At 52.0% G+C, this 26,626-nt stretch overlaps 1 protein-coding gene across 1 annotated transcript in view; it reads left to right on the top strand.

Annotated features, from left to right (window-relative positions):
- The first annotated feature begins 2,389 nt into the window (after positions 1 to 2,389).
- LOC119977569 (interleukin-18 receptor accessory protein-like) overlaps positions 2,390 to 26,626 on the top strand; it is a 66,217-nt gene continuing 41,980 nt past the window's right edge. The window contains exons 1-4 of the mRNA XM_038818659.1: positions 2,390 to 2,408; positions 17,603 to 17,703; positions 21,504 to 21,753; positions 23,573 to 23,750. Coding sequence (XP_038674587.1) covers positions 17,604 to 17,703; positions 21,504 to 21,753; positions 23,573 to 23,750 — 528 coding nt within the window. The 5' untranslated portion in view covers positions 2,390 to 2,408; position 17,603. The remainder of the gene's footprint in view (positions 2,409 to 17,602; positions 17,704 to 21,503; positions 21,754 to 23,572; positions 23,751 to 26,626) is intronic.

Below are 26,626 nucleotides of genomic sequence, written 5' to 3'. Positions count from 1 at the left end.
CGGTCACGGCCTGTCCCACGGCAGCCTTTACGATTCTGCGGAGAATCTCGCCCAGTGAAAGTGGGAAATATTTATACTGTGGAGTGAGAATGAAAAGTGAGTCATAGCCACAGAAACCCTGGGAAACAGGGTGCTAATAGCCACAGAAACGAAGGGGAAAGTGTTCTAATGGCAGTCCTCAGAGAGAACAAAAGTTGTGTAAGGCCAAACTGTAGAGAAACTAACATCAGAGGGTAAACTGTGACAGATGCAGATGTGGGGGGACTGAAAGGTGGATAAGATGAGGGGGGAGGGTAAATATATATAAAGAAAGACAAAAGAGAAAAAAATGGTAAAAGACAGTTAAAATGAAATGGGATTAAACCAACTGGGTCGAGGTGGGGTAGTGCTAATCATCTGAATGATTGAATCTGAATTATTGAATTCGATGTTGAGACTGGAAGGCTGTAACGTGCCTAACCGGAAGATGAGATGTTGTTCCTCCAGTTTGCGTTGAGCTTCACTGGAACATTGCAGCAGGCCAAGGACAGACATGTGGGCATGGGAGCAGGGTCTTGTGTTAAAATAGCAAGCAACGGGAAGGTCAAGGTCCTGAATGCGTACAGACCGAAGGTGTTCAGCAAAGCGATCACCCAGTCTGCGTTTGGTCTCTCCAATATAGAGGAGACCACATTGGGAACAGCGAATGCAATAGGCCAGATTGGAAGAGGGGCAAGTGAAATGCTGCTTAACCTTGAATGAGTGTTTTGGGCCTGGGATGTTAAGCATGGAAGAGGTAAAGGGGCAGTTGTTACACCTTCTGCGATTGCATGGGAAGCTCTCCTGGGTGATGGGAGAGGTTTTGGGTGTGGTGGAGGAGTGGACTAGATTATCTCGGAGGGAATGGTCTCTGCGGAATGCTGACAGAGGGAGTGAAGGGAAGATGTGTTTGGTAGTGACATCATGCTGGAGTTGGTGAAAATGGCGGAGGATTCTGCTTTGCATACGGAGGCTGGTGGGATGAAATGTGAGAACGAGGGGTCTCTATCCTTGTTCTGGGAGGGAGTGGAGGGGGTGAGGGTAGTGGCGTGGGAGAGGGACTGCAGACTATTGAGAACCCTGTTAACAACTGTAGGTGGGAAATCACGGTCGAGGAAGAAGGAACACATTTTTGAAGCACCATTTTGGAAAGTGGCATCATGGGAACTAATGCGATGGAGGTGAAGGAGCTGAGAGAAAAGGATGGAGTCCTTACAGGGTGTAGGGTGCAAAGAGCTGTAGTCCAGATAGCTGTGGGAGTCAGTGGGCTTGTAGTGGATATTAGTAGATAGTCTAATGCCGGAAATGGAGGTAGAAAGATCAAGAAAGGGAAGTGGGCACTAATTGGCTATTGAATTGTCCAAGGGTAGGTGGGGAATGAGCTCAAGGGTGGATGGGGTGGTGCCCCAACACACCTGCCAACACCCCTGCTGCAGATAAAATTGTGGTGGGGCTGGGATAAGTCAGCTAGGCAGGCACCGGCAAAGACAACGATATAATTCTGCCCATTTTATGCCCCACCCCTCCACTTATCCACCTCACAACCCATTCTGGGGAAATGTAAAATAAATTCTGCCCCAAAATCATTGATGCTGAAAGACAGATACCTAAAATGCTGCATGTTTGAAAACTGCTGCTAATTATTTGGCAAAGGAGGCCTTCTCACACTCTAAATGTGGTAAATAATCCTTAATATCAAAGCCTAATTTTTCTCCTCAGTATCCCGCACACTCTAATTTCCATTTGTCAGATTCAAACACTCCAAATAGAATAGCAACAACTTCAAAAATGTGAAAGAATGACAGAAGGTACGGCATCCCAAATTCCTCACAAAATGAAACAATGATTTTCTTCCAGAGCCTATATGCTATAGGCTAACAAATAAATGAAAAATACATTTGAAGATGGTGTCTGTCTGCTTCATTTTCTTTTATTGCTGCATCAACTTTAGAATTAAAGCTGTAAAACATTTTTGGGGCTTTCTAATATAAAACGTGTAAAGTTACCACAGGAAACAGTAAATTTAGCTTTTTCTTTCCTCTTTGGGTGCTATTTTACAGAGGAAAATCACAAATATATCTTATCTTAATGCAGTGACTGATAAGGCATGAAAATTAAATGCAAAAATATGTTGAAAAATGTACATTTCACTGGCTTTAGTTATTGCCACTACTTAGAAAAGAAGTCACATATCCAACAATGTTTTGTAGAAACTTTGGTTAACTCCCAGACCTGATTGTACTAATGAACTGGAAAGCACACAAACTATTTTAAACCTTTGTGGTTTGGGGGCTGGCTCTGTAGTTCAAGGTTAGAGCCCACGTAAAGGAAACAGACTTAGATGAAAGTTTGAAACTGTCAGTGCCTCAGATGGAAAAACAACAGCTAAAGTAAGTATCCTCCATAATTTGAACATGCTTAAAATCTGTAGTTATTTGTTAATTGTTCTTTGGAAGCAAGATGATCAACTGAATCTAGAAAAACCCAAGGCCCACAGATATTTTTCACAGATTAAGTTCAGTTATTAGCTGTATCAATAAATTATCTTTTGTTGCTGCTGAATTTGGAATGACTCTATTCACTGTTGTCAATTCAATTAGTAACTTAGTAACTTACTTTTCTTGATTGCATAACCATTTCAATAAAAGTCTCATTTTGGTAAGACCAGGTTAAAGATTTAAAGGGGTGCTGTCGTTCAAGTGCAAAATTACTTGGCAAAACCATTCTTGGTTATAACAGCTACTTGAAATAGCATTTGAATGCAGCAGTGTGGTGTGATTGATCTGTGAAGGCATTGTTCAAAAATGGTACATGGTGTTCCAGCTATCCTCCCTCTCCACGAAAGAGGTTACCAGATATTTTTTTATCTTGATGATAATGTCCCTTTAAATTAAAAGTTGCCATGAAGTTGATAGATTTAGCTCTGGGACCACTGCAAACTGAGAACTTGCCAAGCCTGCACTCCAGAGTGATGACCTTGCCAGATAATGTGAGTTAATGGTGCCAAGCAGGTTACTATGCCTGGGAGCACCTTGGAACTTAAGGTTGGTATGTCAGGTACCAAGTTTTATTTCGGAAGGTGGAAACCCCTTTGATGAATTACTCATCAGTCAGATGAAGCAGACTCAATTTTAAACCATCACATCAATGTATCATCCAGGTAAAAGTGTTATTTTGATATTTCAGGAATGAAATTGACCGCTGGTTTTGAAACCCACCTGACTTTCTTTTCTACTCAGAAAAAAGTAAATCAAATTGCTGTCTTAGTTAACTTTCGCAAAGAAACAAAGGTTAGGAATGAAAGGGAAAATGCTGGAAAATCTCAGCAAGTCTGGCAGCATCTGTAGGTTAGGAATGTTGGGCATAATTCAGTGACCCTGTTGTAATGGATAATTTGCGTGCGAGTCCCAAATCAGGCTCACCATTGGGCACCGGGCTAATCGCAAGTCACCTGACTCGCTCCGCTCAACACAATCTGGATCTCACCTTCGCGGGACCATTTAAATACCCGGACACCGGATTCACCCGGTGCCAGGACTCAAGAGCAGCGCCTGGGAGACCTCGCAAGGGCACCATTTAGTACTAGTCCACATGAACGTGGACCAGTCATGGCACCTGGGCGTCTCCCAGGCCATTGGAGAACCCCGGGTGCTCGGGGGCAGGGCAGGGTGGCGCCCTGGCACTCCTCCTGGCACTTGGACATCTTGGCAGTGCCACCCTGGTAACTTGACACTCTGGCTTAAGCTCGCCAGCAGGAAATCCCTCTAAGTGTGGCCTGGTGGAGAGAATCTCCGCAAGGTCAAAAAAAACCAGCAAAGTGCCATTGGCTAGCGGAGCATTTTCAGCGCTACAGCTAGCAATAAACAGCCTGCTAAATGTGTCTTTCAGTGGGCTTTAACTTGCATCCGCTGAATCGCGCCTGTTATAACTGAAAACAACCTCATGAGCAAGTGTCAGTATCCATTAAAATGGCATTTGTGTGAAACTTTCTTTCCATGACACAATTGATGAGCCCTTTGAAATTTAGCGGTTTAAAAAAAAAAATTCCAGTTCTTTTCTGTTACTGCAATTAACAATTCCCCTGGAAGTTTGAATCGTTTACTGCAAAATGTACATTATTATAGTTTACATTTTAACTTCCTTTGTGTTGGCTCCAAGTGTTTTGTAACCTTGGTGAAATTTGCCTCACTATTTATTTGCAACTGACTTTTCATGGAAGTAGCACATCCAATAAAAACCTGTATTCAGACCTACAGCATTCTTGTCACTTGTTTCCCGCAAGTGGGTGAGTCTGAAACTAAAGGTCATAAATAAAAAACTGTCACAAATAAATCCAATAGAGAATGCAAGAGAAATTTATTCCTTCAGAGGGTGGTTAGAATGTGGAACATAATGCCACAAGGAGCGGTTGAGGTAAATAGCGTAGGTGCATTTTAGAGAAGCTGGATTAGCCAGTGAGGAAGAAATGGAAGGATTTGTTAATATGATTAGCTGAGGATACGCCTGAGGAGGCATTTAGGGAGAATACATGAATTGGGCTGAAGGATATATTTCTTTGCTGTAAACCAATGGCACCTCCCATGCATTTATTCTGGATTATTCATGCTGTATTCATAAGAGGCTGTCTTCTTTTTGTTTTAAATGTATTTTATTCCAAACTTATTCAAAAAGTACAAAACATAAATAATCCTGGGAACACACTCCACAACTCACAGTTTTACAGTTTGTACAAATTTTCCCCGTTTCATCTCCTCCCTCCCTCTGCGACGAAGAACTCTTCAAGCATGGCCACGAACAGTTCCCACCTTGCCTCAAAGCCTCTGCTGAACTCCTCAGTTCAAACTTAATTTTCCCCCACCGGAGGAAGTCCTGCAGGTCTCCTAGTCAGGCCGCCATCCCCGGCGGCCCTGCCAGCTGGCAATCTAGTAAAATTCTTCATCGGGCAATCAGAGAGGTGAAGGCCACAGCATCGGCCTTCCTCCCCTCCATCAACTCCGGCTTTTCTGATATCCCAAAAATCGCCACCATAGTGTCCAGCCCGCCCTCCAACCCAACAACCTTTGGTAGCAACCCGGATACTCCCACCTCGTGTCCCTCTTGCTTCTCACCGCCCAAGGACATATGCATGCGGTTTGCTGGTTCTCGCCCACACTTCCCGCACTCGTCTGCCATTCCCTGGAAGAACCCACTCCTTCTCGCCCAAGCCATGTGCTCCCTGTGCACTACCTTAAACTGTATCAACCTCATTCTCACACACCAGGAGGTCACATTCACCCTGTGCATCGCCTCACTCCACACTCCCCAACCTATCTCCCCCATCCAACTTCTCCTCCCATTTCTCCTTGATCCTCATCACCTGCATACCCACTTGGTCTCCCAGACACCCATATATGTCCCCAATCCTACCCTCCCCTTCCATGTCCCGAAGCAGTAACCATTCCAAAAGGGCATATTTCGGCAGCCTGGGAAACCCTTTCCACATCTGCCATGGAAAATCCCTTTCTTGTAAATACCTAAATGCACTTCTCTTCGGGAGCTCTACCATCTCCTTCAGCTCCTCTATGCTTGCGAACCTCTCTTCCAGATACAAATTCCTCACCCCCACCAGCCCCACCTCTCTCCACTTTCTGTACATACCAACCGTCACCCCCAGCTTAAACCCATGGTTCTCACATGTGGTGAATGTATTGTGGTAGTCACCACTGATGTATATATTAGGTGATTTGTGGTAATGCTCTGTACTACAGGTACGGGGGTAGTTCCCTGCCTGCTGGCTCCGCCCAGTAGGCGAAGTATAAATATGTATGCTCCCTGTACAGCAGCCATTTCGCCAGCTGCTGTAGGAGGCCACACATCTTAGTATAATAAAGTCGCGATTGCATCCAACTCTCGTCTTTGTGTAATTGATCGTGCATCAATTTAGTACACTGAGTGTTCAGAAGATGGACCTCCGCATCAAGCCGGATCACCTGCAGCTGCATCCGCAAGCAGACAACGCCAAAAAGGACTTTGAACATTGGCTAGCCTGTTTCGAAGCGTACATCGGGTCTGCACCAGACCCAATCACAGAAGCACAGAAGATCCAGATCGTTTACATGCGGCTGAGCTCCAAGTCTTTCCACTCGTCCAGGACGCGCCGACCTATGCAGAAGCCATGGTGCTACTGAAGGAAAACTACGCTTAGCGGCCGAACACACTGTACGCCAGGCGCCTCCTCTCCACGTGTCGTCAACTTCCTGGTGAGTCAATGGAAGATTTCTGGCGTGCCCTGGTTCCCCTAGTTAGAGACTGTGACGGTCAGGCCGTTTCGGCCATGGAACACTTGAATCTGCTCATGAGAGACACATTTGTTAAAGGCATAGGGTCCGATTACATCCGCCAGCGCCTCTTAGAAGGGGCCACACTCGACCTCGCAGCGACCAAAAAGCTCGCGCTCTCACTTACGGTCGCATCACACAACATCCAGGCCTACTCCCCTGACTGCGCGGCCCAGCCCCCCCCCCCCCCCCCCCCCCCCCCCGTGCATCATGGACTCCGCACACGGCCGCCCCATCAGCGATCGCCCTCAGCTAACCCCACGCCTGTGCCGCACGACAGCCAACCACGGGGGACCCAAATGTTACTTCTGTGGGCAGTCCAAACAATCCCGACAACGCTGCCTGGCCTGGAGCGCCCTCTGCAAGAAGGGACACTTCGCTGCGGTGTGCCAGGCCCGCTCAGCCGCCGATATTGTTCCGGCACCTCCCACGTGCGGCCAGTGGGCACCACCACCTTCCCCTCCTCGGACCACGTGTGGCCTCTGGGCGCCGCCATCTTGTTTTCCCCACAACACGTGCGGCTAGTGGGCGCCGCCATCTTACCCAACCCAGGACCCATGCCCCCGGGCACCTCACCCGGCCGCCCGTTGCCTGCAACCACCAATGACCAGCCGGATCTCACCTCGGTCACGATTGACCAGTCTCGTCCACTGCTTCAACCAAAGTGAAGGTCGATGGGCACGAGATCTCCTGCCTGCTGGACTCCGGCAGCACCGAGAGCTTCATTCACCCCGATACGGTAAGGGACTGCTCCCTCGCGGTACACCCCGTTAACCAGAGAATCTCCCTGTCCTCCGGCTCCCACTCCATGGTGATCAGGGGGTATTGCATTGCCACTCTCACTGTCCAAGGTATGGAGTTCAGCGGCTTCCACCTCTATGTCCTTCCCAACCTCTGCGCTGCTCTGCTACTCGGCCTGGGCTTCCAGTGCAACCTCCAGAGCCTAACGTTGAAATTCGGCGAGCTCCGACCACCCCTTACTGTGTGCAGCCTCGCGACCCTAAAGGTCTACCCACCTTCCCTATTTGCAAACCTAACCCCGGATTACAAATCCATCGCCACCAGGAGCAGACGGTACAGCGCCCAGGATAGGACCTTCATCAGGTCCGAAGTCCACCAACTGCTTCGGGAAGGCATCATTGAAGCCAGCAACAGACCCTGGAGAGCCCAAGTGGTAGTTGTGAAAACTGGGGAGAAACACAGGATGGCCGTTGACTACAGTTAGACCATCAGTCGGTAAATGCAGCTCGACGCATACCCCCTCCCATGCATTTTTTTTTTTTTTTAATAAATTTAGAGTACCCAATTCATTTTTCCAATTAAGGGGCGATTTAGCGTGGCCAATCCACCTACTCTGCACATCTTTAGGTTGTGGGAGCGAAACCCACGCAAACACGGGGAGAATGTGCAAACTCCACACGGACAGTGACCCAGGATCGAACCTGGGACCTTGGCGCCGTGAGGCCACAGTGCTAACCCACTGCGCCACCGTGCTGCCACCCCCCCCCCCCCCCCCCTCCCATGCATATCTGATATGGTCAATCAGATTGCACAGTACCGGGTCTTCTGAACTGTGGAACTGAAATCTGCCTACCACCAGCTCCCTATCCGCAAGGCGGACCGCCCATACACTGCTTTCGAGGCAGATGGCTGCCTTTACCACTTTCTTAGGGTTCCCTTTGGCATCACCAACGGGGTCTCGGTCTTCCAACGGGAGATGGACCGAATGGTTGACCGGTACGGACTGCGGGCCACTTCATCGTACCTGGACAATGTCACCATCTGCGGCCACGATCAGCAGGACCATGACACCAACCTTGCCCAATTTCTCCACACCGCCACTCTCCTCAACCTGACCTACAACAAGAAGAAATGCGTGTTCAGCACGAACCACTTAGCCATCCTCGGCTACGTGTTCCAGAACGGAGTTCTGGGGCACGATCCCGACCGCATGGACCCCCTCATGGAACTACCTCTTCCCTACTGCTCCAAGGCCCTCAAATGATGCATGGGGTTCTTTTTTTATTACGCCTAGTGTCCCAAACTACACAGACAAGGCCCGCCCACTCATTCAATCCACTGCTTTTCCCCTGACAGCCGAGGCTCACCAGGCCTTCGACCGTATCAAGGCCGACATCACCAATGCACTCGGTCGACGAGACGTTACCATTCCAAGTCGAGAGCGATGCATCAGACGTCGCACTGGCCGCCACCCTCAACCAGGCAGGCAGGCCCGTGGCATTCTTTTCCCGCACCTTGCATGCCTCTGAAATTCGGCATTCCTCCGTCGAAAAAGAGGCCCAAGCTATCATTGAAGCTGTGCGGCATTGGAGGCATTGCCTGACCGGCAGGAGATTCACTCTCCTCACTGACCAATGGTCGGTTGCCTTCATGTTCAATAATACACAGCGGAGCAAGATCAAAAATTAGTCAAGACAGATTACCTCAAGGTGAGTCCGTCAATTATCAACATCCATACTTAGACCCAGCTTACCCAACACATCATGGTACCATGTGGACTGCGTTTGATGCAGTGTAGAGAGAGACAGGCTTCCAACACTTGATGAGATGCAACACGATTTTATTTAACATCTTACATGCTTACAAAATCACGAAGCTTGGCCACTACGCAGCCCTTTGCAGATCTGCTCCACTGCCCAGCATCCAGCGATCCCAGCCACAGCGCAGAAGCGTCCGTTCAGTACAGGAGGCCGTGACAGACTCCGACCCCGACAGCCCTCGAGATCCTGACGCCGAGGGCCTCAAATCCTCATTCCGGGTGGGCATCATTACTAAGCATGCAGCCTCTTTCTCAAAGATGGTGAAATACCTCCCAATTCTAAGCGTGGATCCTGACGACAAGTGGTGTGCTGTCCAACGGTTGGTAGCCTTTATGTTCGACAATGCACAACGGGGCAAAATTAAAAATGACAAAATCTTGAGGTGGAGGATCGAACTCTCCACCTATACTTATGATATCAAGTATTGCCCTGGGAAGCTCAACGAGCCCTCAGATGCCCTGTCCCGCGGCACATGCGCCAGCGCGCAAGATGACCGACTTCGGGCTATCCACAATGACCTCTGTCACCCGGGGGTCACTCGGCCACTTTATTAAGGCCCGCAATCTGCCCTACTCCACCGAGGCAGTCAGGGCCATGACCAGGGATTGCCAAGTCTGCGCAGAGTGCAAACTGCACTTCTACCGGCCAGACAAGGCCCACCTGGTAAAGACCTCCCGGCCTTTGAGCGCCTCAGTATTGACTTCAAAGGGCCCCTGCCTTCCACCAACAGCAATATATACTTCCTGACCGTCATTGATGAGTACTCCCACTTCCCCTTCGCTATCACATGTTCCGACATGACCTCGGCCACTGTTATAAAGGCACTGCACAGCATCTTCACCCTGTTCAGTTTCCCTGCGTACGTCCACAGTGACCAGGGCACCTCTTTCATGAATGATGAGCTGCATCAGTACTTGCTCAGTCAGAGCATCGCTTCGAGCAGGCTACTACCTGCAGGGAAACGGGCAGGTGGAGAGGGAGAACATGACGGTATCGAAGGCCGTTCTTCTTGCTCTTCGATCTAGAAGTCTCCAGATTCCCCGCTGGCAGGAGGTCCTCCCTGACGCGCTCCACTCCATCAGATCGCTCCTCTGCACGGCCACGAACAAGACCCCTCGCGACCGTTTGTTTGTCTTCCCTAGAAAGTCCATCTCCAGGGTCTCGCTTCCATCCTGGCTGACAACTCCGGGACCTGTCCTTCTCCGGAAACATATGAGGAGCCATAAGACCGACCCCCTGGTCGAGAGGGTCCAACCCCCAATATGCCTAGGTCGCGCATCAAGACGGAGGGCAAGATATGGTCTCCCTCCGGGACCTGGCGCCCGCTGTTTCCCATGTCAACGCGCGCCCCTCCCCACCGCCTACCGCCAGCCCCCGAATCCCTTACGCCCCCCCTGGGGCTCCGGTACTGTCCTGCTCCTACACTGCCACCATCCACCACCCCCCGCCTACCCCCGACACACCGGACCGAAGCTCCAGACAACATACTCTCGGAGTCAACAACTACAACGCCCGTACCCGCTGCCAGAGCTGAGGAGGTCCAAAAGAACAATCCGGCCTCCTGACAGACTGAACAAATGATGACCACACTTAACCCCCACTGGACTTCATTTTTAACAGGGGGTGAATGTGGTGATTGTATTCACCATTATATAAGTTGTCTGTATAGTACTATGGCCCATGGCCAGGGAATGGTAATATGGGGCTGGATTCTCCAACCCCTCGTCGGGCATGTCGTCATTTCTCCCCCCCCCCCCCCCTTGCAGGCCATTATGTTTGCTGAGCAGCCAGCGATGTTGGCCGCCGTGGCAGCAGCCGCATTTCTACATGTTGCCCTGGGAGAGGAGCGTGCCAGGGAGGCGGCGCAGGCTGCCTTGGAGGAGCAGGCTGCAGAGGGGCAGGTGGCAGCCGCCCAGGCTGGAGGAGAAGTAGGAGGAGGAGGTGTTGCGCCACGGCAAGGGAGACGCCCGAGGAGGCCCTGTGTGTACCGGCCCCGCTTGTCGTACCAGAATCTCACGGACCTGGCATGTAGGAGGAGACTCCGGATGAGCCGGGAAACCATTGCACACATCTGCCACCTGATGGCACACCTGGCACCACGTGGCACTGGGGGAGGACACCCTCTCCCTGTGTCCGTCAAGGTTACGGTGGCCCTGAACGGTTATGCCACGGGGTCATTCCAGGCGCCGTGTGGTGACCTGTCCGGCATCTCGCAGGCATCGGTACATCCGGCCAATGACAGACGCCCTTTATGCCATTGCGGACTGCTACATCCGGATCCCTATGGATCGGGCCAGCCAGGATGCCCGGTCCGTGGGCTTCTCTGCCGTGGCCGGGTTTCCCATGGTCCAGGGGGCGATCGCTGGGATGCACATCGCCGTGCAGCCCCCTGCAGATAACAGGGCCGTGTTCACCAATAGGAAGGGGACCTATTCCATGAACATCCAGGTGGTCTGTGACAACCGCATGATGATCCTGCACGAGTACGCCCGGTACCCGGGAAGTGTTCATGACTCATACGTATTGGCGCAGTCTTACATCCCCGGCATGTTTAAGGGCCGCCAACCCCGGCTGAGTGACTGGTTGCTGGGCGACAGGTTACCCGTTGCGGTCGTGGCTGATGACGCCTATACGGAGGGCACAGAGTGACGTGGACAACAGCTACAATGATGCCCATGCAGCGATCAGGGGTCTGATAGAGAGTTGCTTTGGGCTGCTGAAGATGTGTTTCAGGTGCCTGGACTGCTTTGGAGGGGCCCTCCAGTACCCGCCAGATAGGGTCGGCCGCATCGTTGTGGTCTGCTGCGTCCTGCACAACATAGCCCAGCAGAGGGGCGATGTGCCGCAGACAGAGGAGGGGGGAATGGAGGAGCAGCAGGAAGAGGCGCAGTCCTCCCCAGTTGAGGAGGATGGGGACAATGGTCAGGGCAGACTGGCTGGACATGGGCGGGTGGCTGCTCACCGTTACCGGTTGGGCCAGCGGGCACAGGATAGGCTGATAGCCGTCCGGTTCACTGACTAGGGGGGCGTGAGAATCGCCGAGTAAGGGCACAGACCGCACACCACGGCACCAGCCGACCACCCTCACCCCTCTACTCACCCACCACGAACACCCTCACCCCCCCGCCACCCACCCACCACCGAACACCCCCATTCCAACCCGCATGCACACCACCCCTCCATTGCACATCCACCTGCGGCACAACGGGCCGGGCTCACACGGTCGCCGGGGGAAGCGTGTCTATTGCAGGCCATGGAGGATGATGACAACCCGCTCTGCGATGAGCTCCTATGTGTGAAAGTGATTTTAATGACCATACACGTGCCCTAGCCCCTATAACTCGCCCTGCACCCGTGCCAACTTACTCAGTGTCTAATTGTTTGGCCTTACGGGCCCTTTGACTACGTCTATGTGGATCCCCAGACGGTACAGCAGGACTGGAGGTGGCTCCTGTGATTCCTGCCCTGCGACTTGGGATCCCTTTGACGGCCGTTTCCTGGGGCGGCCCGGCCTAGGTGGGCCAGGCTGCGGCTTGGGCGACTGGGATGGTGAGCTGCCAGCCTGTCCTGCCCATTGCCCACCAGATGCACCTGGGACGGAAGGGGGGGAGTCTGAGGTGTTCTGAGGTGTTCTGGGACCTCCGCTACGGGGGAATCCCGGACGGGCCCCAGCACCTCCTCTTCATTTGGGGTGCCCGATGGCCCCCAGGCCTCTACATGGGTCGGGGGTGCAATCGGACTGGCCATCCAACGCCCCCCCCGAAACCTGGTGTTGCCAGTCCTAGAGGCCCGCCCTGGTATCAACAAGGGTCTGCAAGTTTGCAGCCATGGAGCTCAGGGAGTTGGCTATGCCTGTCTGTGTCTGGGCGATACCGACAGGACATGGGCAATGGCGCCGATTCCCTGAGCGATGGCCTGCTGAGTTGGGCCACTGCCTGCAGAGACTGGGCTATGGCCTGCCGAGACAGGGCCAGGGCATTGAGCGCCTCTGCCATCTGCCGCTGGCTCTGGCTCATGGCTTCCTGTGAGAGGGCAGCAATGTCCTGGGCCACGGACGCCGCCTGCACGGAAAGTCCCAGGCCTTGCACTCTGCTCCCCATGTCTGACACCGTCACACACATTGCCTCCACCGCGGACGCCATCCGTGCGGTTTCGGCCTGGGTGACACACATGACCAGCACCACTCCCAGCTCCAGGACGCGGGTGCACTCCTCCACATGTGCCTGCAGCCGCCACAAGCTGGCCGTCACCACAACGATCGTTCCAGGTTCGGTGACTGCATCGGGTCTATGTGTGGGTGTGGTAACTCCAGGAACCCGGGACCCATCTGGGTTCTGGGTGGCAGATGTTTGCTTGCGCCAGGATGCCCTCTGACCTCCCGGCCCCTCTGCTGCTCCAACATCCACCTGCTGTACCGGTACGGCTGTGTTGTGCGCACCAGTGAGTGTACCAGAAGCCTCATCACTAAAGTGCCCAACCGAGGTCAGTGTCTCTGCGATGGAGGAGGGTGTTGGAGAAAGCAGTGACATGGTGTCGTGAGCATCATGCGATCTAGAATCCATAGTCCCCTGGGGTGGCAGTTCGTGTCCACCGGTCCGCTGTGTGTCACTGTCCTGTCTTTCAGTGTCATCTGTGATGGTGTGCGAGGTAGGGCTGTCCAGGGCAGGGGTGTCCTGGGTAGGGCTGTCCTGGGTAGTGGTGTCCTGGGTAGGGCTGTCCTGGGTAGTAGTGTCCTGGGTAGGGCTGTCCTGGGTAGTGGTGTCCTGGGTAGGGCTGTCCTGGGTAGTAGTGTCCTGGGTAGGGCTGTCCTGGGTAAGGCTGTCCTGGGTAGTGGTGTCCTGGGTAGGGCTGTCCTGGGTAGTAGTGTCCTGGGTAGGGCTGTCCTGGGTAGTGGTGTCCTGGGTAGGGCTGTCCTGGGTAGTAGTGTCCTGGGTAGGGCTGTACTGGGTAGGGCTGTCCTGGGTTGTGGTGTCCTGGGTAGGGCTGTACTGGGTAGGGCTGTCCTGGGTAGGGCTGTACTGGGTAGGGGTGTCCCGGGTAGGGCTGTACTGGGTAGGGCTGTCCTGGGTTGTGGTGTCCTGGGTAGGGCTGTACTGGGTAGGGCTGTCCTGGGTAGGGCTGTACTGGGTAGGGCTGTCCTGGGTTGTGGTGTCCTGGGTAGGGCTGTCCTGGGTAGGGCTGTCCTGGGTAGGGCTGTCCTGGGTAGTGGTGTCCTGGGTAGGGCTGTCCTGGGTAGTGGTGTCCTGGGTAGTGGTGTCCTGGGTAGTGGTGTCCTGGGTAGGGCTGTACTGGGTAGGGCTGTACTGGGTAGTGGTGTCCTGGGTAGGGCTGTACTGGGTAGGGCTGTACTGGGTAGTGGTGTCCTGGGTAGGGCTGTACTGGGTAGGGCTGTCCTGGTTTGTTGTGTCCTGGGTAGGGCTGTCCTGGGTAGTGGTGTCCTGGGTAGTGGTGTCCTGGGTAGGGCTGTCCTGGGTAGGGCTGTCCTGGTTTGTCGTGTCCTGGGTAGGGCTGTCCTGGGTAGTGGTGTCCTGGGTAGTGGTGTCCTGGGTAGTGGTGTCCTGGGTAGTGGTGTCCTGGGTAGGGCTGTCCTGGGTAGGGCTGTACTGGGTAGGGCTGTCCTGGGTTGTGGTGTCCTGGGTAGGGCTGTCCTGGGTAGTAGTGTCCTGGGTTGTGGTGTCCTGGGTAGTGGTGTCCTGGGTAGGGCTGTCCTGGGTAGGGCTGTCCTGGGTAGGGCTGTCCTGGGTAGGGCTGTACTGGGTAGGGCTGTCCTGGGTTGTGGTGTCCTGGGTAGGGCTGTCCTGGGTAGTGGTGTCCTGGGTAGTGGTGTCCTGGGTAGGGCTGTCCTGGGTAGTGGTGTCCTGGGTAGGGCTGTCCTGGGTAGGGCTGTACTGGGTAGTGGTGTCCTGGTTAGGGCTGTCCTGGGTAGGGCTGTACTGGGTAGGGCTGTCCTGGGTAGGGCTGTCCTGGGTAGTAGTGTCCTGGGTTGTGGTGTCCTGGGTAGTGGTGTCCTGGGTAGGGCTGTCCTGGTTAGGGCTGTACTGGGTAGGGCTGTCCTGGGCAGGGGTGTCCCGGGTAGGAGTGTCCTGGGTAGGGCTGACCTGGTTTGTGGTGTCCTGGGTAGGGCTGTCCTGGGTAAGACTGTCCTGGGTAGTGGTGTCCTGGGTAAGGCTGTCCTGGGTAGTGGTGTCCTGGGTAGGGCTGACCTGGTTTGTGGTGTCCTGGGTAGGGCTGTACTGGGTAGGGCTGACCTGGTTTGAGGTGTCCTGGGTAGGGCTGACCTGGTTTGTGGTGTCCTGGGTAGGGCTGTCCTGGGTAGTGGTGTCCTGGGTAGGGCTGTCCTGGGTAGAGCTGTCCTGGGTAGTGGTGTCCTGGGTAGGGCTGTCCTGGGTAAGGCTGTCCTGGGTAGTGGTGTCCTGGGTAGGGCTGACCTGGTTTGTGGTGTCCTGAGTAGGGCTGTACTGGGTAGGGCTGACCTGGTTTGAGGTGTCCTGGGTAGGGCTGTCCTGGGTAGGGCTGTCCTGGGTAGTGGTGTCCTGGGTAGGGCTGTCCTGGGTAGGGCTGTCCTGGGTTGTGGTGTCCTGGCTTGGCTGCGACGGGGGATATGGGGGAGGGAGGATATGGGGGATATGGGGGAGGGAGGATATTGCAGGATATGGGAGGGGATATTGGGGGATATGGGGGAGGTGGGATATGGAGTTATGGGGAGGGGGATATAGGGTTATGGGGAGGGGATATGGGGAACATTGGGGGAATGTGGGAGGGGGATATGGGGGAGGCGGGATATTGGGGGCATGTGGAGGGGGGATATGAGGAATATGGGGAGGGGGGATATTGGGGGAATGGGGGAGGGGGATATGGGGGATATTGGGGGAATGGGGGAGGGGGGTATTGGGGGAATGGGGGAGGGGATATGGGGGATATTGGGGGAATGGGGGAGGGGGATATTGGGGGAATGGGGGAGGGGGATATGGGGAATATGGGGAGGGGGATATGGGGGATATGGGAGATATTGGGGGAATGGGAGGGGGATATGGGGAAGGGGGGATATGGGGAGGGGGATATGGGGGATATGGGAATGGGGATATGGGGGATAGGGGGAGGGGGGATATGGGGATGGGGAGGGGGATATGGGGATATGGCGAGGGGGATATGGGGGATATGGCGAGGGGGGGATATGGGGGATATGGGGAGGGGGGATATTGGGGAATGGGGATGGGCCGTGGGGGGTCTCACTTGGTGGTGCGCCACCGACCTCTGCATCGGCAACCTCCCGGTCCTCGGGTCCGCCTGCCAGTTCCGGGGCCCTTTCCTCATGGACGGTGAGTGGTCTCTCATCAGCTGGGCCCCCTCCAGTCCACTGACGCTCCCTGTTGTTGTGTGCACGCTTCACCTGTGGGGGGCGGGTGGGTGGGTGGCAGGGATAAAGGGCAACAGTGTCAGGCAGGGATATACATGCAGGCCAGCGGTTGTGCGTATATTGGCATAGGTACGCAGCACATTAGGGTTAGGGTTGGGGTTAGTTGCATCTGGGGGTGTGGCGCATATCGGGCGGGGGTACTCACTCTGGCTGCCCTGACGAGGTCATTCACCTTCTTGTGGCATTGTGCGCCTGTCCTTGGTGTTACAGGCACAGCGTTAACGGCCTCTGCCACCTCCCTCCACAAGCGCCGGCTGAGACGTGGGACAACGCTGCAGCCGTGTCTGGGTTACGGGGCCTCCCTCCTCTGCTCTACTGCGTCCAGGAGCGCATTGATGTCGCGCTCCTGGAACCTCGGGGCTGCGCGGCCATCTTGTCGGATCATCGGGGCGGGGGGGGGGGGGGGGAGGGGGGGCGGCATCTTTTGTGCTGTGATGCTGCCTGGTGTCAATGACGCCACGCGTCCGCGTTGGATTGCGCCGTCACGAATGGCGTCAAGCCGCTACTAGCCCATTCCGGGCCGGAGAATTTGCGCCGTTTGGGGGGCCCGACGCCGGAGTGATCCGCACCGTTTTTGGTGCCTGGTCGTGGCCATCGCGCCGATTATCGGAGAATCCCGCCCATGATCTCCTTCCATGTATTGTACTGGAACCCGGGTGGGCTCCGCCTCTGCCTCCCCCCCCCGCCCCCCGGGGCGATATGGAGACCTGCCGCCTGTGGACAGCGCTCATTGTTACAGCAGTCATAGGCAGTCAAGTTCTTGGATAATAAAGCCTATGTTCACTCATTCTCATCGTCTGTAGTGAATTGATGGTACATCATCACACAAAGGCGATAACACCGGCATCCCCGCCATCCTAAAATGTCTCCTCAGCCGGTTCCACACCTTTATTGTGGACAGTACTGCCAGGCTCTCTGTATATCACCTTGGTGTCAGTGGCAGCGCCGTCATCACTATGGCCCTCAGGCTGGACCCCCGATAGGACTCTTCCTCGAAGCTGTCTTTACAATGGAGAAAAATAATGACTGTAGATTCCATAGAATCCCTGCAGTGCAGAAGGAGGCAATTCGGCACATCATATCTGCACCAACCCTCCGAAAGAGCACTCCACCTGGGACTCCCCCGTCCTATCCCTGTAACCCCACCTAACCGACACATCTTTGGACACATCAGATTTTTTTAGCATGTCAAATGTACAATAACTATTCTGTCTAATATGATACGTGCACTGGTTCTACCTTTTACAGTCAGTACTTGAGCTACTGTTCTGCTTTTGTCTGAAATACAGGATGATTCGGAACATTTGGGCACTCATTTTTATCTACAACACACCAGAATTGATGAGTGGAAAACCTGTTACATATCCTTCGGATTCTTCAAATTATCCAGGTTAGATACCATGATTATTTAATAACCTCTCATAAAACCCTGAAATGATAGAATTTACAAATGGAGTCTTGACCATCAAGAGACTATTTAAGCACAATATTCAATATTCAATCCCTGTGAAAATTTCAGCCACAGTGTCTTCTCCAGATTGCTCTACGATGCTCACATTTGGAACTCAGGTTGCGGACATGATTGGAGTTGTGATGGCCTTGACATTCAAATAACTGCTTTATACTTACTGGCTTCTCACCTTACAAGGGCAATTAAGGATGGGCAATGGAATTGCTTGCCTAACCTGCAATATCCACATCTTGTGACAGTATTTTTAGAGTCTAGACTCTAGTGTGAGGAATATCGGGTTGGATGAGGTGCTGGAGGGTGGCTGATTCTTATGGAACCAAAATCCAGTGTCAGTCAATTGGGGGTGGGGGTGGTGCGGAGGTGCAGATGGGTGGGGGGGCAGGGGCAGCAAGAGGGGAGGTGTGTAAAGGTAGGGGAGGTGGTAAAATCATTTCGGAAGGTGACTGGAGGTAAGGCTGACATCTTCTTCCTGTCACAAGATGTTTTCTGAAGTATGAACAGAATGACCAATTAACAGCCATTTTATGATCCCAACCAATTTACCAGTGTTGGAACGGACCCCTGCCTTCCATTTGTGAGGGGTGAGCCAGATTCCATAAGCTGACTTCCCAGAGGGAGTTGGTTGTGGGGCCTTTCTTTCTGGATGCTTTGATGGCCCACATAGAAGCCCCCAGTGGCAGTGGGCACCCCTGCGATTCCATCAGTAGTGCTGGCCGGCTCACCCCTCCATTGCTGGGGCCTGCCTGCTAGGCCCTGACACATTAAAAAACACTTTCCAGCCTTTCAGCCTTCTCCTTGCAGCCTTAGGTATTAAAGGTGTGCAATAAATGCAAGTTGTTGTTATAAAATTACTAGATTCCTTGCCCTCCATTTGCTCATACTTATAATAGCAGACTGGTGTTAATTCATTGAATGATAAACATATAGGATTATCCTAGCACAGTAGGCGGTTAGTTATCCAGGCTGTTGGGTGGCATGATGGGGCAGTGGTTAGTACTGCTGCCTCACGGTGCTGAGGATTAGGGTTCCATCCCGGCCCCGGGTCACTGTCCTTGTGGAGTTTGCACAGGTCCCCATATCTTCGTGGGTCTCACCCCCATAGCCCAAGAAGATGTGCAGGGTAGGTGGATTGGCCACGCTAAATTGCCCCTGAATTGGAAAAAAAGAATTGGATACTCTAATTTTTAAAACAACAATGTTATCTAGGCGGTCAAGTCCACACCAATTTACTGCAAGAGCAAAACAGCACTGCAGCACAGTGGTGAGCATTTCACAGCGCCAGGGTCCCATGTTCGATTCCTGGCTTGGGTCACTGTCAGTTATGAGTCTGCAAATTCTCCCTGTGTCTGCTTGGGTTTCCTCTGGGTGCTGCGGTTTCCTTCCACATGTCCCGACAGACATGGGGCACGATTCTCCAAAATGGAGACGGCGCGAAACGAGTGCGCGGACTACCGATTCTGGCCAATCATTCTGGCCCCCAACCCTTCGAGCAGAGGTCCGCTGGCAGCAACCAGGTGTGAACGGCGCCGGCGGAACTCTGCCATTTCTGCGCGGCCGCTTGGCCCATCCGGGCAGGAGAATCGGTGGCCCGCGACTGGCGCCCCACCGAACGCGCCAGCGCCAATGGCAACATATCTCCACACCACGGAGAATCGCACGCCTGCATCGGGGCGGCATGGTGCGGTTGCGGTGATTCTCCGGCCCGCGTGGGGCTGGGAGAATCGCGCCCGTGGTTCTCCATTTGCTGACGTCAAAATCGCATTTGGCGATTGGCCGGAGAATCAATGTTTCCGACCAAATCAGGGGCGGGGATGTGCCGCCACCTCCAAAGCCGTGCGACGTATCAGTGGCCTCAGGGCATTGCCTGAGGACCACTCCCAATGCTCCGCCCTGACTGGCCGAGTCCCTGACAGCGTGGGACTCTCATGGTCTCATCCATTGTGTGGGGGTGGTCCGGGGCGCGTGAGCCATCCAAAAGGGGCGCACTATTTTGCTGGCTTGGTCCACGAGCGGCCATTGACCCAGCAATTCTCCGGGCTATATCGGCAGCTAGATCTGGCTGCTCTACGCTGCCTTGCTGCTAGCCCCCACCAAACGGAGGGTTGGTTGCCATTTCACGCCATTTTATCTTTCATAAAACACCATCGTTCCCACGCTGGCATGGGTACATTGCCTTAAAATTGGAGAATCCAGCTCATGCTGTTAGGTAATCTGGACATTTTGAATTCTTCCCCTGTGTACCCGAACAGGCGCTGTAATTTGGCGACTTGGGGCTTTTCGCAGTAACTTCACTGCAGCACGGTAGCATTGTGGATAGCACAATTGCTTCATAGCTCCAGGGTCCCAGGTTCGATTCCGGCTTGGGTCACTGTCTGTGCAGAGTCTGCACATCCTCCCCGTGTGTGCGTGGGTTTCCTCCGGGTGCTCAGGGCCGGCGTCAATCCCGCCCCCGCCGTGGCCCGAATTCTCCGCCACCCGGGAATCAGCGGGCGCAGGAATTGCGCCGCGCCGGTCGGCGGGCCCCCCCGCGGGGATTTTCTGGCCCGCGATTGGCCGAAGTACCGCCGCTGACAAGCCTTTCCCACTGGCGGGAATCAAAGCACGTCTGGTGCCGGCGGGATTGGCGGTGCGGGCGGGCGCCGAGGTCCCGGGGGGTGCCCCCACGGTGGCCTGGCCCGCGATCGGGGCCCATCGATCAGCGGGCGGGCCTGTGCCGTGGGGGCACTCTTTTTCTTCCGCCTCCGCCACGGTCTCCACCATGGCGGAGGCGGTAGAGACCCCCTCCCCCGCGCATGCACCGGGGTGATGTCAGCAGCCGCTGACGCTCTGGTGCATGCTGAACTTCCGCCGGCCGGTGAAGGCCTTTCGGCCCTGGCTGGCGGGGCGCCAAAGGCAGTTTGCGCCGGCCGGCGGAGCGGAAACCACTCCGGCGCGGGCCTAGCCCCGAAAGGTGCGGAGAATTCCGCACCTTTGGAGAAGCCCGACGCCAGAGTGGTTCTCGCCACTCCACAATGTCGGGATCCCCCGCCCCGCCGGGCAGGGGAGAATTCCGGCCCAGATCCGTCATGATCTAACTGAATGGTGGAGCAGAATCAATGGGCTGAATGGTTCCTAAGTCTTATGGTCTTATTGCTTTGCTTATTGTTTCTAGAGAATATCTGGACCAAAGAGGGCATTTTTGCTCTCCATAATGTCGCTGAGAAGGACTTGCAGAGTCCAGTCAATGAAACAGAATTTTATTTTATTTTTTTTTATTTTTTTTTTTAGATTACCCAATTATTTTTTCCAATTAAGGGGCAATTTAGCGTGGCCAATCCACCTACTCTGCCCATTTTTGGGTTGTGGGGGTGAAACCCACGCAAACACGGGGAGAATGTGCAAACTCCACACGGACAGTGACCCAGAGCCGGGATCGAACCTGGGACCTCAGCGCCGTGAGGCGGTTGTGCTAACCACTAGGCCACCGTGCTGCCCCAATGAAACAGAATTAATGAATTTGGCACACAAATTATCGTAAAATCCACAGCTGAATTTGTGAACTCTTTATTGTTTCAATTCATTCAAGGGACTGTGCTGAACGTGTCAAAAGATAGAAACACCTCCATGCATTATTGAGCATGCTTATTAAATGTCTATTGTTCGACACAATTAAATGCAATGGTTGTTAGAAATGTATGACTTCCCTGAAGAGTAAACCCTTAATGTTACTTTTTACACAGGTTGTTTCGCGAAAGCAGCACAGAGATATTACTATGCATTTGTCAGAGATCCTTTTGAATTGGCCTGTGAGCCAGCTGACCTCACCAATGACAATTCCACGCACAATGAATTATTATGGTACAGACAAAACAAGGAAGGAAATTCTGAAAAAGTAAATGGCTGGAATGAAGTTGTTAGCCAGAGAGGAAGAAACTTCTCATTTACATCAATCAGCAGTGCTGATACTGGCACTTATCTTTGTTTTCTCAGGTACGGGAATTAATCTTAAAGTTCAGATCAATGTTCATCAACCCGTCAATGCTCATCAACCCATCAATACTTGCTCTGGGAACATGGGTTCAAACCCCACCAGGGCTGGATTCAATAAAAATCTGAAATTAAGAATCCAATAAAGGCAGCACGGTGGCGCAGTGAGTAGCACTGCTGTCTCACGGCGCCGAGGTCCCAGGTTCGATTCTGGGTCACTGTCCGTTTGGAGTTTGCACATTCTCCTCGTGTTTGCTGGGTTTCACCCCCACAACTCAAATCTGTTCACCCCCATCTGTTTTGTACTTCATTCTCCTTAGTGGCACTTCCCCATTGTCCCAAGCCTTCACCATGGCATTAGGGCAGCTCCTGTAGAGGACACCACCCAGCCAGGTCTCTCACCCGCCCCAAAGTTGTGCCCTCTCTCCTCCCTGCAGGAAGAGAAAGCAGCAAGTGTTTGAAATAGTTTTTGTTATGAGGGGGGAAGAACAACATTTGTAGCCGTGACTGTGAGAGATGTGTGTGACCTGGCACAAAGGTGAGTGTGAGGATTGGCTGATCAGATGGTGAAGTGAGGAGGCCTCTTGAGAAGGAAGAATGAATGGAGCTGCAAGGTGCATTAACCTGAGGAGTTCTGATCAGGAGGATGCTCGGAAAGTGAGACTCTGAAAGCCACTCCCTTTTCACATTCTGCCGAGATCCTGGCTCTTCTTGATTCACTGTCTCCATGTTGAAGGGACCCGATTCCAGATGCTAATTTACTTGGTTGTTTCCACGCACCGTTTTCTGGTTGGAAAGGCTGTCCTCTTCCTCCTGTCCTTACAGGAGCTCCTGCAGCAGCACTTTCAGGTAAGAGTGAGAGACTCGAGAGACAGCCTTCCCAGTTTCCTCTCCATTGCTGCCATCTCAGGAATCCATGATGAGCTGCGCCTTTCTGACCTGCACTGGGATCCCTTTAATTAGAAATCTTTCCTTTGACAGATTTGACAGGTCATCCTACCTGCCCTCGTGAACTGAACTACTCACTAACTGGGTTACACAGGAATGCAATACCCACAGCACGGTTAATAATGAGTCAGATAATCTGATCCATTTATGATACCCAGAGGACCAAACCTGTCAGTGAGAGTTGGGATCCTTCACACTTTGCTCACTATAATTGCACAAACCAGGGTCCTAGGTGGCAGGTTGCCCCTGGCTGGAGAAGCCACAGGAAGCTCACTGTTGCAGGGAGCCTGGTTTAGTTCACTTGGCTAGATAACTGGTTCATGAGCAAGGCCAGCTGCATGGGTTCAATTCCTGTACCAGTTGAGGATATAAAGGCTCTGCCTTCCCAGCCTTGTCCCTCACCTATGGTGTTGTAATCCTCAGGTTAAAGTCAGCTCTCCCCCTCAAAGGGGTAAGCAGCATCTTGTCATCTGTGACTATGGCGACTTTACCTTACCTTATTGCTGCAGGTAAGCTGTTCACTCTATTCTGGTTAAAATTCAATAGTAACCCTGTAAACACTTGCGGGTCACGAGGCCTTACTTCATAACCTGCAACCAGTTTCTCAGGATTTAGAGAAGTAGGTTATTTTCCTACAAGGGGCCTAGTCTCCAAATCAAGCAGTTGAACAGTCTATATTCCTGGACAATTTGATTCCTCAGGTTTGATTCGAGAACTTTCATTAACAGACATGGGTTCCGCATGTCTCAAATGAGTGAATGACTGATGAAAAACTAAAAAAATATTCCTACTAATTAAGAAATAAAAAAAAAATAACAATAGACAGCACAATGCTTTGTCGCTTTGCTGAAATGTATTTGTGTTCAATCAACAGAACTACTGGCCTTTGCCTTAAGGTTTATATACTAGTTGCACAGACGGAGAGCCAAACAAACTGTCAAAATGCAGGAAATTGTGAACTTTTCCTAATTCGGAGCACCGCAGATATAATATCATGTCCAGGAATTCAACATTTCAATGTTTCAGCGAGCTTTCCTGTAAAATGGTACAAGGTAAGTATTTGCATCTGGAATATGTAAAAACTGCATGTAATGAATTCCAATTAGAAATGTGGGATGATTGGAGGATGAATTTAAATTAGTAAGCAGGATTTCAGTGAAATTAAAACACAAGCCCGATTAAACAAAACTAAAATGTTTGGAACATTGACTAGAAAATAAAACAAAAATTAAAAGTATATTTGTTTGGCTCCAGTTGCTGAAAATAATGTATGAAATTTAAAACAGGAAGTTTGTTACTGATTAGTTTTGGAAAAAGAGATCTACGGTAATAAGTAATCTCAGTTAGACTAAAAATGCTGCAGTACAATCGACCCTTCTGGATGAACAAAGGGAAAATGGTTTAAGCTGAACACTAGCCAGTGGCTTCTGCTGGAAATTACTACACAAGATCAGTGTTTGCTGTGATGGTTTGAAAACCTGGCACCATTCACTGCCAGGGTCTCACAATTCATTTGGAGTGCATGGAATGGTTTTTGATGCCGGTGGAATTATATTCGATTGTTCTCCCAGAATGAAGGGAGAAAGGTAAGACAGAAAGAATGGCCTGGATTTTGGGGTTTGGGACAGTACCTTGATGTCAGGATCAAATGGAGATCACAACCCTGTACAATGTCGGGAACGGTCACCTGACAGCGATTTTTACTACGCTGACCAACTAATGGCCAGAGGGCTCGTTGGCCATCCAATTAAGGATCGTGCCTGGATTCTTGAAGGGAGAAACTTCTTCCTGCCATTGCTGGTAAAGGACAGAGATCGTGAGGTGCCCTCACAGCAACTATTAAAACTTTTATCAAAAATGGCCGGAGCTGCTAAGCAACCATTATGAAAGGAGTACCCCATCACAGGACAGTGCACAACTGCAACTGTAACCTTGCAGTTGGGCAGGGTCTCAAACATTGCCTTGAGAGCTGCCCCCAGCTGCCCACCCCCCACCCCACCAATTCCAGTCAGCTACTGGGAGGCTGTCTCCAGGCAGTTGGCTTAGTCACTGAAGCCTCAAGTGTGTCGGCGGGGCATTCATACCATTCCAGTCAGCGGGATCCTTTGGTCCTGCCAACGGCGACCCCCCACTGCAGGTTCCCCGGTGGTGAAGGGTATGGACAATGGGAACCCTCGTTGACAGCGGTGGCACCAGAAAATCCCGCCGCCGGCCAATGGGGACTGTCTCTGTCAGCGCAATACAGGAGGGGGAATGGAAAATCCTCACAACTAATTGGAAAGAAAATACTAGTTGACCTCTGACAATTGGTCTCAATAGGCTGTTTACCCACATTAATTAGTCACACACCACTTGTGTGTGCATAGTCCTTCTGCAGCTGATCCAGATGAATGGCACAGGCGTAAGATGGTGCTGGAATACTGGCATATCAAGCAGTGGTGAGATTTTAGCACCTTCCTGTCTCCATACAAGCCCCCATGAAAATTCTGCCCCATACATTTAAAACGGAGGACTCAACAACACATAAACAGATTGAACACTATCTTGCCACAAGCAGATATAAATTCCACTTCAGTTTATGTCGGAAAGTACAGAAGTTGGCAGTTCAAAATAAAAGAAAACCCTCCATTTGACTTGTCCAAGTCCACCTAGCTTCATTTCTGAGCAGGCTTTAATGGTGACCATTTGGAATCATGAAATCCTTACAATGCAGAAGGAGGCCATTTGGCCCATTGGGTCTGCACCAATCCCTTTGAAAGAGCTCTCCACTCAAGCCCACATCCCTGCCCTATTCCTATAATCCCTTAACTTAGCCTAACATCCCTGGACACGAAGGGGCTATTTATCATGGCCAATCCACCTAACCTGTACATCTTTGGAATGCAGGAGGAAACCAGATCACCCAGAGGAGACACACACAGATACTTGGAGAATATACAAACCTCACACAGTCACCCAAGGCCTGAATTGAACCCGGGTCTCTGTCGCTGTGAGGCAACAGTGCTAACCACTCTTCCGCTCATGCATTATTCTTCCCTATTCAAAACCACTATATGTATGAAATGATTTCTCAATTTCTTACTGACGTATTCATAGTATTGGCAAATATTGTCCTTCGCATATATTGGATGTTGCAACTAATACAAAACGGATGGTTTTCCGTATTGGCGTAAATTTGCTGAAATTTCCACTTGGATCCAATTCAGATCAATATAACGGCCAATTAGAATTTGAAACAAAATTTAAACCATTTCTATATCATGCATAAATCGTTGCTATATTAAAATGTATCCATTTTTTATTTATTTTAATCATTTGCTAGGTGTTGTGGTACAGAGGGTGGTGCCCCTGACTTGATGTGCTTGCAAACATGGCCAAACAGGTTGAGTATCAACTTATAAATCATTCCAACATATGCCAGGCATGTGGTAAGGGTGGGAGAGATTCCTGGTCAGCCAAGTGATGGAAAGAACCTTGGATCTCTCCCATCATTATCCATAGCTCCAGGTTACATCATCTAAAAATGTATGTTGCCACAGCTACTTGGACCCCTTGGGAGGCCAGGTGGGTGGATGGCCAGTGTGGATTAAATTGGTGCCAACAGAACAGGGTTCGATTTCTGTTCACCGGGGTGGATTCAGGACCTGCCGCGTTGCTCTACTCATCGTGGAGGTCGTGGCACTGTGGGTCAGACCTGTCTCAGGCAGAAACGTAAGAAGAAGTTGTTTTCTCATAATAGTTATTTTAATACCTTCATTATAGATTAGTGCCAAAATCAATTTTGAAACATGATAAGACATCAGTCACATGACACAGAAATACTGTTGCATGCCCAAAACCTTCCAGAATACTTCAAATTCTGCCTTTGTAGCTACTTCCATGCTTCTGTGCTTCTAGGTACAAAGTCAGAACAACTGAATTCAGCTTT

Source organism: Scyliorhinus canicula, chromosome 14 (assembly GCF_902713615.1).
Source record: "Scyliorhinus canicula chromosome 14, sScyCan1.1, whole genome shotgun sequence".
Taxonomy (NCBI): Eukaryota; Metazoa; Chordata; class Chondrichthyes; order Carcharhiniformes; family Scyliorhinidae; genus Scyliorhinus; species Scyliorhinus canicula.
The sequence above is the reverse complement of the archived record's forward strand: the minus strand, read 5'-3'. Positions and strand labels throughout refer to the sequence as shown.